General features: G+C 33.5%; 1 protein-coding gene across 1 annotated transcript; it reads left to right on the top strand.

The window, feature by feature from the left end:
• The first annotated feature begins 309 nt into the window (after positions 1–309).
• LOC146915499 (uncharacterized) lies at positions 310–2,904 on the top strand. Its single transcript, XM_085716437.1, has one exon. The coding sequence runs from the start codon at positions 530–532 to the stop codon at positions 2,336–2,338; it is 1,809 nt and encodes a 602-aa protein (XP_085572563.1). The 5' UTR covers positions 310–529; the 3' UTR covers positions 2,339–2,904.
• The last annotated feature ends 9,680 nt before the right edge of the window (positions 2,905–12,584 follow it).

The raw sequence follows: 12,584 nt of genomic DNA, 5'->3' as shown, positions 1-12,584 counted from the left end.
CAAAATTCTGCCAGTTATCCATTTTAGCCCAAATATCCATTTTTCATTCTGTTTTATTGCATTTTGAGTCACAAAAATTTTAAAGTTCAAATTATCAAATCAATTTCGTGAGTTTGGAGGAAAAATGATCATTTTTGGAATATTGGACTCATCAAGTGGTAATCAGAGCAAGGTTCTAAAAAGGGCCAAACTTTGGTAAAGTGTCTTTCTTATTGTTCCTTATTATTTTTTTTCTTTTTCTTTCTTCTTTTTCTGTCCAATATTGATATTCATACAAAAAAAACGAAAAAAAAATATATTAGGAAAAAATTGCTCCTTTTTGTGTTTCTGCCACACTCTAATTTTTTTTTTCTTTATTTCTTTCATTTCTAGTCAACCTTTTATCCTTTGTTTCTTGTTTTAGTGTCTTTCTGTGTTAAGTCTTTGGGATTGTTGATTGTTTTTGGTTTCTTTAAAGAACTAAAAGAGCAATTTGAGTGGTAAGGACCATTTTAAACACTTGTTACTAATTTCACAAAATTTCACAATCATGTCTGATCCACCTTCACCTAGAACAGCAGCTATGACGATTCAAATGAGAGCAATGCGTGAGCATTTTGAGAGGCTGTTAAGAGAACAAGCTGAACAATTCCAACAAAGAGTAGATGAGTTAGAAAGAAGGTCTCAAAATTCTAATGATGGCAGTGGTGATGAGGATGAGAGGAGGCCTAGAAGGAGACCAAGGGAAAATCATTTAAGAGGCATAAAAATTAAAGTCCCGTCTTTTGTTGGAAAGAGTGACCCAGAAGCATACCTAGAATGGGAGACTAAAATTGAACAAATTTTTAATTGCCATAATTACTCTAATGTTGAAAAAGTGCAGGTTGCTTCCATTGAGTTCAAGGAGTATGCTTTAGTATGGTGGGATCAATTGATCAAAGAAAGAAGGAGGTATGGAGAACAACCGATTGATACTTGGGATGAGATGAAGAGAATCATGAGGAGAAGGTTTGTGCCATCCTATTACCATAGAGACTTGCACAACAAATTGCAGAGACTTACTCAAGGTTCGAAAAGTGTTGAAGAATATTTCAAGGAGATGGAGATTGCGAAAATTAGAGCTAATGTGGAAGAAGACAATGAAGCAACCATGGCCAGATTTCTTCATGGTCTAAATCATGACATTAGTGACATTGTTGAACTTCATCACTATGTTGAAATGGATGACTTGGTACATCAAGCTGTCAAAGTGGAACAACAACTCAAAAGAAAAGGCCAAGTAAGAAGAAACAGTTCTTCTTCTAACTCTTCAAGTTGGAAGGATAAAATGGAGAAGGAGGGAGCCTCGTCATCAATTCCAAAGGAGTCCATGGCTGATCCTAAAGGTATACAAACAAACCCTTCTCAAAGTACTTCTACTAACAAAAGTGTTAAGTGTTTCAAATGTCAAGGTCAAGGTCACATAGCTTCTCAATGTCCAACAAAGAGAACTATGATAATTGAGGAGAATGAACACGTTGAGGTGGAAAATCATGATGGGTATGTTGAAGAGGAGGCTGAAGAAATACCAAGTGGAGACTTTTTCATGATTAGGAGGTTTTTGGGAAATCAAGCTAAGGAGGAGGAATCAAATCAAAGGGAAACTCTTTTCCACACAAGATGCCTTGTTCAAGGGAAGGTATGCTCTTTAATTATTGATGGAGGTAGCTGTACTAATGTTGCTAGTACACATTTGGTGTCTAAATTGGAATTAGAAACAAAACCTCACCCAAGGCCTTACAAACTTCAATGGCTTAATGAACATGTAGAAATGCTTTGTGATAAACAAGTAGAGGTTTGTTTTAAAATTGGTAAGTATGAAGATGCTGTTTTGTGTGATGTAGTACCAATGGAGGCTAGTCATTTGTTGTTAGGGAGACCTTGGCAGTTTGATAGAAGTGTTCTTCACGATGGCCGAACCAACAAGTACACTTTTATGCATTCTGGTCAAAAGATTTGTCTTGCACCATTGAGTCCTAGTGAGGTTAGAGATGATCAAAAGAAAATGAAAGAAAAATATGAGCAAGAAAAAAGAGAAAAAGAAAAATCAAAAGAAAAGAAAGAGAGTTTGCTTGAAAAAAAAGGAGAGATTCAAGAAATAGTCATGAACAAACAGCCCCTATATTTACTACTTTGCAAAAAGGTGGCTTTGTTGACTAACACTCAAAATTTTCCAAGTTGTACTAAATTTCCCTTGCAGGAATGTGAAGATGTATTGGCAAAGAAGGTACCACAAAAATTTGAAAGAATTGTGTTTGAACCTGGAGGTTGTATAACTTCCAAATTCGAGGACGAATTCTTTCGAAGAGGGGGAGTATGATGAGGGCCACAATGGAATGGAGGGAGGGCTTGCTTGCTGCCCATTTTGATGTTTTTTATTTTTATGTTGTAATAAAAGTGTAAGGGACCAATTCTGGTCAAAAACACTAAGTTTGAATTTCTAGTGTGTTTTATCCATTTTAAAGCTTGATAAAGCTTTAAATGGCGTGCTTGCCTTATTTTAAAAAGAAAATAATATGTTGAATCAAGTATAGTGAAAAGAAATCAAGAACATTAATGGGAGGGAGAAAAATAGCACATGACATGAAAGGAAAGAAGGAAGTGGTGCTGCCACACATTAAAGCACAATGAATTGTTTTCTTTCAGCCCATTCATTGAAGAAATCAATTGGAGACGTTTTTAGCATCATGGGAGACGCCCCACCATCAATTGTCTGCACAATTTCATTCTAAATCAATTTGTAACCATTTTTGTAATTATTCAGCACTAGGAATTGATGTTAGATTAATGGCTGAATTCTAAGAGTTTTCAAGAGTTATTTTCTTTGATGTTCCTTGTATTACAGCATATGACCTCTTTCTTATATATAAGGGGCGAAAATCATCAATAAAGATAAGACTATTTTGAGTGAAAAACTACACTATGTGTGTTTTTGAGCAATTGCTCTTTGGTTCTGGATTGGACCAATTTTGATCATATCAAGAATCCTTTCTTGTGGTGATCCTCAATCCCATAGACTTATCACTTTCTTGGATTAGAGAGTGTGGCGTCCCTTTCTTTCCATTCCATTTCTCCATTTTATCTACAAAATCTGTTTGGGTCAAAATTCTGCCAGTTATCCATTTTAGCCCAAATATCCATTTTTCATTCTGTTTTATTGCATTTTGAGTCACAAAAATTTTAAAGTTCAAATTATCAAATCAATTTCGTGAGTTTGGAGGAAAAATGATCATTTTTGGAATATTGGACTCATCATCTAGCCTTATCGAATCGAAGCATGTAATACTTCCTAGGAAATCTAACAGGAATATCTACAACTTCCACGGTTGATTATAGGAATTTAAAAAACGGCCAAAATGGTGGTAAAGTGTATTTCCTTGTTAATTTACGGATTTTACTTGTTTTTGATTCTTTTTCTTTCACTAAAAAGGGCATAAAGTGGCCTAGCCTTATCGAATCGGAGTATGTAATAGTTCCTAGGAAGTCTAACGAGCATATCTACGACTTCCATGTTTTATATTAGAATTTTCAAAAATGGCCAAAATGGTGGTTAAGTTAATTTCCTTGTTAATTTACGGATTTTACTTGTTTTTGACCCTTTTTCTTTCACTAAAAAGGGCATAAAGTGGCCTAGCCTTATCGAATTGAAGCATGTAATACATCCTAGGAAATCTAACGAGAATATCTACGACTTCCATGGTTGATTTTAGAAATTTTAAAAACGGCCAAAATGGTGGTAAAGTGTATTTCCTTGTTAATTTACGGATTTTACTTGTTTTTGATTCTTTTTCTTTCACTAAAAAAGGCATAAAGTGGCCTAGCCTTATCGAATCGAAGCATTTAATAGTTCCTAGGAAATCTAACGAGCATATCTACGACTTCCATGGTTGATTTTAGAAATTTGAAAAACGGCCAAAATGGTGGTAAGGTGAATTTCCTGGTTAATTTACGGATTTTACTTGTTTTATATTCTTTTTCTTTCAGTAAAAAGGACATAAAGTGGCCTAGCCTTATCGAATCGAAGCATGTAATACTTCCTTGGAAATCTAACAAGAATATCTACAACTTCCATGGTTGATTATAGAAATTTGAAAAACGGCCAAAATGGTGGTAAAGTGTATTTCCATGTTAATTTACGGATTTTACTTGTTTTTGATTCTTTTTCTTTCACTAAAAAGGGCATAAAGTGGCCTAGCCTTATCGAATCGGAGTATGTAATAGTTCCTAGGAAGTCTAACGAGCATATCTACGACTTCCATGTTTTATATTAGAATTTTCAAAAATGGCCAAAATAATGGTTAAGTTAATTTCCTTGCTAATTTACGGATTTTACTTGTTTTTGACCCTTTTTCTTTCACTAAAAAGGGAATAAAGTGGCCTAGCCTTATCGAATTGAAGCATGTAATACATCCTAGGAAATCTAACAAGAATATCTACAACTTCCATGGTTGATTTTAGAAATTTGAAAAACGGCCAAAATGGTGGTAAAGTGAATTTCCTTGTTAATTTACGGATTTTACTTGTTTTTGACCCTTTTTCTTTCACTAAAAAGGGCATAAAGTGGCAAGCCTTATCGAATTGAAGCATGTAATACATCCTTGGAAATCTAACGAGAATATCTACGACTTCCATGGTTGATTTTAGAAATTTGAAAAACGGCCAAAATGGTCGTAAAGTGAATTTCCTTGTTAATTTACGGATTTTACTTGTTTTTGATTCTTTTTCTTTCAGTAAAAAGGACATAAAGTGGTCTAGCCTTATCGAATCGAAGCATGTAATACTTCCTAGGAAATCTAACAAGAATATCTACAACTTCCACGGTTGATTATAGGAATTTAAAAAACGGCCAAAATGGTGGTAAAGTGTATTTCCTTGTTAATTTACGGATTTTACTTGTTTTTGATTCTTTTTCTTTCACTAAAAAGGGCATAAAGTGGCCTAGCCTTATCGAATCGGAGTATGTAATAGTTCCTAGGAAGTCTAACGAGCATATCTACGACTTCCATGTTTTATATTAGAATTTTCAAAAATGGCCAAAATGGTGGTTAAGTTAATTTCCTTGTTAATTTACGGATTTTACTTGTTTTTGACCCTTTTTCTTTCACTAAAAAGGGCATAAAGTGGCCTAGCCTTATCGAATTGAAGCATGTAATACATCCTAGGAAATCTAACGAGAATATCTACGACTTCCATGGTTGATTTTAGAAATTTTAAAAACGGCCAAAATGGTAGTAAAGTGTATTTCCTTGTTAATTTACGGATTTTACTTGTTTTTGATTCTTTTTCTTTCACTAAAAAAGGCATAAAGTGGTCTAGCCTTATCGAATCGAAGCATTTAATAGTTCCTAGGAAATCTAACGAGCATATCTACGACTTCCATGGTTGATTTTAGAAATTTGAAAAACGGCCAAAATGGTGGTAAGGTGAATTTCCTGGTTAATTTACGGATTTTACTTGTTTTATATTCTTTTTCTTTCAGTAAAAAGGACATAAAGTGGCCTAGCCTTATCGAATCGAAGCATGTAATACTTCCTAGGAAATCTAACAAGAATATCTACAACTTCCATGGTTGATTATAGAAATTTGAAAAACGGCCAAAATGGTGGTAAAGTGTATTTCCATGTTAATTTACGGATTTTACTTGTTTTTGATTCTTTTTCTTTCACTAAAAAGGGCATAAAGTGGCCTAGCCTTATCGAATCGGAGTATGTAATAGTTCCTAGGAAGTCTAACGAGCATATCTACGACTTCCATGTTTTATATTAGAATTTTCAAAAATGGCCAAAATAATGGTTAAGTTAATTTCCTTGCTAATTTACGGATTTTACTTGTTTTTGACCCTTTTTCTTTCACTAAAAAGGGAATAAAGTGGCCTAGCCTTATCGAATTGAAGCATGTAATACATCCTAGGAAATCTAACAAGAATATCTACAACTTCCATGGTTGATTTTAGAAATTTGAAAAACGGCCAAAATGGTGGTAAAGTGAATTTCCTTGTTAATTTACGGATTTTACTTGTTTTTGACCCTTTTTCTTTCACTAAAAAGGGCATAAAGTGGCAAGCCTTATCGAATTGAAGCATGTAATACATCCTTGGAAATCTAACGAGAATATCTACGACTTCCATGGTTGATTTTAGAAATTTGAAAAACGGCCAAAATGGTCGTAAAGTGAATTTCCTTGTTAATTTACGGATTTTACTTGTTTTTGATTCTTTTTTCTTTCAGTAAAAAGGACATAAAGTGGTCTAGCCTTATCGAATCGAAGCATGTAATACTTCCTAGGAAATCTAACAAGAATATCTACAACTTCCACGGTTGATTATAGGAATTTAAAAAACGGCCAAAATGGTGGTAAAGTGTATTTCCTTGTTAATTTACGGATTTTACTTGTTTTTGATTCTTTTTCTTTCACTAAAAAGGGCATAAAGTGCCCTAGCCTTATCGAATCGGAGTATGTAATAGTTCCTAGGAAGTCTAACGAGCATATCTACGACTTCCATGTTTTATATTAGAATTTTCAAAAATGGCCAAAATGGTGGTTAAGTTAATTTCCTTGTTAATTTACGGATTTTACTTGTTTTTGACCCTTTTTCTTTCACTAAAAAGGGCATAAAGTGGCCTAGCCTTATCGAATTGAAGCATGTAATACATCCTAGGAAATCTAACGAGAATATCTACGACTTCCATGGTTGATTTTAGAAATTTTAAAAACGGCCAAAATGGTAGTAAAGTGTATTTCCTTGTTAATTTACGGATTTTACTTGTTTTTGATTCTTTTTCTTTCACTAAAAAAGGCATAAAGTGGCCTAGCCTTATCGAATCGAAGCATTTAATAGTTCCTAGGAAATCTAACGAGCATATCTACGACTTCCATGGTTGATTTTAGAAATTTGAAAAACGGCCAAAATGGTGGTAAGGTGAATTTCCTGGTTAATTTACAGATTTTACTTGTTTTATATTCTTTTTCTTTCAGTAAAAAGGACATAAAGTGGCCTAGCCTTATCGAATCGAAGCATGTAATACTTCCTAGGAAATCTAACAAGAATATCTACAACTTCCATGGTTGATTATAGAAATTTGAAAAACGGCCAAAATGGTGGTAAAGTGTATTTCCATGTTAATTTACGGATTTTACTTGTTTTTGATTCTTTTTCTTTCACTAAAAAGGGCATAAAGTGGCCTAGCCTTATCGAATCGAAGCATGTAATAGTTCCTAGGAAACCTAACGAGCATACCTATTACCTCCATGGTTGATTTTAGAATTTTCAAAAACGGCCAAAATGGGGGTTAGGTTAATTTCCTTGTTAATTTACGGATTTTACTCGTTTTTCACCCTTTTTCTTTCACTAAAAAGGGCATAAAGTGGCCTAGCCTTATCGAATCGGAGTATGTAATAGTTCCTAGGAAGTCTAACGAGCATATCTACGACTTCCATGTTTTATATTAGAATTTTCAAAAATGGCCAAAATGGTGGTTAAGTTAATTTCCTTGTTAATTTACGGATTTTACTTGTTTTTGACCCTTTTTCTTTCACTAAAAAGGGCATAAAGTGGCCTAGCCTTATCGAATCGAAGCATTTAATAGTTCCTAGGAAATCTAACGAGCATATCTACGACTTCCATGGTTGATTTTAGAAATTTGAAAAACGGCCAAAATGGTGGTAAGGTGAATTTCCTGGTTAATTTACGGATTTTACTTGTTTTATATTCTTTTTCTTTCAGTAAAAAGGACATAAAGTGGCCTAGCCTTATCGAATCGAAGCATGTAATACTTCCTAGGAAATCTAACAAGAATATCTACAACTTCCATGGTTGATTATAGAAATTTGAAAAACGGCCAAAATGGTGGTAAAGTGTATTTCCTTGTTAATTTACGGATTTTACTTGTTTTTGATTCTTTTTCTTTCACTAAAAAGGGCATAAAGTGGCCTAGCCTTATCGAATCGGAGTATGTAATAGTTCCTAGGAAGTCTAACGAGCATATCTACGACTTCCATGTTTTATATTAGAATTTTCAAAAATGGCCAAAATAATGGTTAAGTTAATTTCCTTGCTAATTTACGGATTTTACTTGTTTTTGACCCTTTTTCTTTCACTAAAAAGGGAATAAAGTGGCCTAGCCTTATCGAATTGAAGCATGTAATACATCCTAGGAAATCTAACAAGAATATCTACAACTTCCATGGTTGATTTTAGAAATTTGAAAAACGGCCAAAATGGTGGTAAAGTGAATTTCCTTGTTAATTTACGGATTTTACTTGTTTTTGACCCTTTTTCTTTCACTAAAAAGGGCATAAAGTGGCAAGCCTTATCGAATTGAAGCATGTAATACATCCTTGGAAATCTAACGAGAATATCTACGACTTCCATGGTTGATTTTAGAAATTTGAAAAACGGCCAAAATGGTCGTAAAGTGAATTTCCTTGTTAATTTACGGATTTTACTTGTTTTTGATTCTTTTTCTTTCAGTAAAAAGGACATAAAGTGGTCTAGCCTTATCGAATCGAAGCATGTAATACTTCCTAGGAAATCTAACAAGAATATCTACAACTTCCACGGTTGATTATAGGAATTTAAAAAACGGCCAAAATGGTGGTAAAGTGTATTTCCTTGTTAATTTACGGATTTTACTTGTTTTTGATTCTTTTTCTTTCACTAAAAAGGGCATAAAGTGGCCTAGCCTTATCGAATCGGAGTATGTAATAGTTCCTAGGAAGTCTAACGAGCATATCTACGACTTCCATGTTTTATATTAGAATTTTCAAAAATGGCCAAAATGGTGGTTAAGTTAATTTCCTTGTTAATTTACGGATTTTACTTGTTTTTGACCCTTTTTCTTTCACTAAAAAGGGCATAAAGTGGCCTAGCCTTATCGAATTGAAGCATGTAATACATCCTAGGAAATCTAACGAGAATATCTACGACTTCCATGGTTGATTATAGAAATTTTAAAAACGGCCAAAATGGTAGTAAAGTGTATTTCCTTGTTAATTTACGGATTTTACTTGTTTTTGATTCTTTTTCTTTCACTAAAAAAGGCATAAAGTGGCCTAGCCTTATCGAATCGAAGCATTTAATAGTTCCTAGGAAATCTAACGAGCATATCTACGACTTCCATGGTTGATTTTAGAAATTTGAAAAACGGCCAAAATGGTGGTAAGGTGAATTTCCTGGTTAATTTACGGATTTTACTTGTTTTATATTCTTTTTCTTTCAGTAAAAAGGACATAAAGTGGCCTAGCCTTATCGAATCGAAGCATGTAATACTTCCTAGGAAATCTAACAAGAATATCTACAACTTCCATGGTTGATTATAGAAATTTGAAAAACGGCCAAAATGGTGGTAAAATGTATTTCCATGTTAATTTACGGATTTTACTTGTTTTTGATTCTTTTTCTTTCACTAAAAAGGGCATAAAGTGGCCTAGCCTTATCGAATCGAAGCATGTAATACTTCCTAGGAAATCTAACAAGAATATCTACAACTTCCACGGTTGATTATAGGAATTTAAAAAACGGCCAAAATGGTGGTAAAGTGTATTTCCTTGTTAATTTACGGATTTTACTTGTTTTTGATTCTTTTTCTTTCACTAAAAAGGGCATAAAGTGGCCTAGCCTTATCGAATCGGAGTATGTAATAGTTCCTAGGAAGTCTAACGAGCATATCTACGACTTCCATGTTTTATATTAGAATTTTCAAAAATGGCCAAAATGGTGGTTAAGTTAATTTCCTTGTTAATTTACGGATTTTACTTGTTTTTGACCCTTTTTCTTTCACTAAAAAGGGCATAAAGTGGCCTAGCCTTATCGAATTGAAGCATGTAATACATCCTAGGAAATCTAACGAGAATATCTACGACTTCCATGGTTGATTTTAGAAATTTTAAAAACGGCCAAAATGGTAGTAAAGTGTATTTCCTTGTTAATTTACGGATTTTACTTGTTTTTGATTCTTTTTCTTTCACTAAAAAAGGCATAAAGTGGTCTAGCCTTATCGAATCGAAGCATTTAATAGTTCCTAGGAAATCTAACGAGCATATCTACGACTTCCATGGTTGATTTTAGAAATTTGAAAAACGGCCAAAATGGTGGTAAGGTGAATTTCCTGGTTAATTTACGGATTTTACTTGTTTTATATTCTTTTTCTTTCAGTAAAAAGGACATAAAGTGGCCTAGCCTTATCGAATCGAAGCATGTAATACTTCCTAGGAAATCTAACAAGAATATCTACAACTTCCATGGTTGATTATAGAAATTTGAAAAACGGCCAAAATGGTGGTAAAGTGTATTTCCATGTTAATTTACGGATTTTACTTGTTTTTGATTCTTTTTCTTTCACTAAAAAGGGCATAAAGTGGCCTAGCCTTATCGAATCGGAGTATGTAATAGTTCCTAGGAAGTCTAACGAGCATATCTACGACTTCCATGTTTTATATTAGAATTTTCAAAAATGGCCAAAATAATGGTTAAGTTAATTTCCTTGCTAATTTACGGATTTTACTTGTTTTTGACCCTTTTTCTTTCACTAAAAAGGGAATAAAGTGGCCTAGCCTTATCGAATTGAAGCATGTAATACATCCAAGGAAATCTAACAAGAATATCTACAACTTCCATGGTTGATTTTAGAAATTTGAAAAACGGCCAAAATGGTGGTAAAGTGAATTTCCTTGTTAATTTACGGATTTTACTTGTTTTTGACCCTTTTTCTTTCACTAAAAAGGGCATAAAGTGGCAAGCCTTATCGAATTGAAGCATGTAATACATCCTTGGAAATCTAACGAGAATATCTACGACTTCCATGGTTGATTTTAGAAATTTGAAAAACGGCCAAAATGGTCGTAAAGTGAATTTCCTTGTTAATTTACGGATTTTACTTGTTTTTGATTCTTTTTTCTTTCAGTAAAAAGGACATAAAGTGGTCTAGCCTTATCGAATCGAAGCATGTAATACTTCCTAGGAAATCTAACAAGAATATCTACAACTTCCACGGTTGATTATAGGAATTTAAAAAACGGCCAAAATGGTGGTAAAGTGTATTTCCTTGTTAATTTACGGATTTTACTTGTTTTTGATTCTTTTTCTTTCACTAAAAAGGGCATAAAGTGCCCTAGCCTTATCGAATCGGAGTATGTAATAGTTCCTAGGAAGTCTAACGAGCATATCTACGACTTCCATGTTTTATATTAGAATTTTCAAAAATGGCCAAAATGGTGGTTAAGTTAATTTCCTTGTTAATTTACGGATTTTACTTGTTTTTGACCCTTTTTCTTTCACTAAAAAGGGCATAAAGTGGCCTAGCCTTATCGAATTGAAGCATGTAATACATCCTAGGAAATCTAACGAGAATATCTACGACTTCCATGGTTGATTTTAGAAATTTTAAAAACGGCCAAAATGGTAGTAAAGTGTATTTCCTTGTTAATTTACGGATTTTACTTGTTTTTGATTCTTTTTCTTTCACTAAAAAAGGCATAAAGTGGCCTAGCCTTATCGAATCGAAGCATTTAATAGTTCCTAGGAAATCTAACGAGCATATCTACGACTTCCATGGTTGATTTTAGAAATTTGAAAAACGGCCAAAATGGTGGTAAGGTGAATTTCCTGGTTAATTTACAGATTTTACTTGTTTTATATTCTTTTTCTTTCAGTAAAAAGGACATAAAGTGGCCTAGCCTTATCGAATCGAAGCATGTAATACTTCCTAGGAAATCTAACAAGAATATCTACAACTTCCATGGTTGATTATAGAAATTTGAAAAACGGCCAAAATGGTGGTAAAGTGTATTTCCATGTTAATTTACGGATTTTACTTGTTTTTGATTCTTTTTCTTTCACTAAAAAGGGCATAAAGTGGCCTAGCCTTATCGAATCGAAGCATGTAATAGTTCCTAGGAAACCTAACGAGCATACCTATTACCTCCATGGTTGATTTTAGAATTTTCAAAAACGGCCAAAATGGGGGTTAGGTTAATTTCCTTGTTAATTTACGGATTTTACTCGTTTTTCACCCTTTTTCTTTCACTAAAAAGGGCATAAAGTGGCCTAGCCTTATCGAATCGGAGTATGTAATAGTTCCTAGGAAGTCTAACGAGCATATCTACGACTTCCATGTTTTATATTAGAATTTTCAAAAATGGCCAAAATGGTGGTTAAGTTAATTTCCTTGTTAATTTACGGATTTTACTTGTTTTTGACCCTTTTTCTTTCACTAAAAAGGGCATAAAGTGGCCTAGCCTTATCGAATCGAAGCATTTAATAGTTCCTAGGAAGTCTAACGAGCATATCTACGACTTCCATGTTTTATATTAGAATTTTCAAAAATGGCCAAAATGGTGGTTAAGTTAATTTCCTTGTTAATTTACGGATTTTACTTGTTTTTGACCCTTTTTCTTTCACTAAAAAGGGCATAAAGTGGCCTAGCCTTATCGAATCGAAGCATTTAATAGTTCCTAGGAAGTCTAACGAGCATATCTACGACTTCCATGTTTTATATTAGAATTTTCAAAAATGGCCAAAATAATGGTTAAGTTAATTTCCTTGCTAATTTACGGATTTTACTTGTTTT

The sequence above is a fragment of the Medicago sativa genome, chromosome 6 (assembly GCF_051527215.1).
Source record: "Medicago sativa cultivar Bolivia chromosome 6, Bolivia_mono, whole genome shotgun sequence".
In the NCBI taxonomy this organism is placed as follows: domain Eukaryota; kingdom Viridiplantae; phylum Streptophyta; class Magnoliopsida; order Fabales; family Fabaceae; genus Medicago; species Medicago sativa.
The sequence above is the reverse complement of the archived record's forward strand: the minus strand, read 5'-3'. Positions and strand labels throughout refer to the sequence as shown.

Excerpts from the sequence above, each read along its gene's own strand:
- LOC146915499 (XM_085716437.1), top strand. The coding sequence starts at position 530 with ATGTCTGATCCACCTTCACCTAGAACAGCAGCTATGACGATTCAAATG.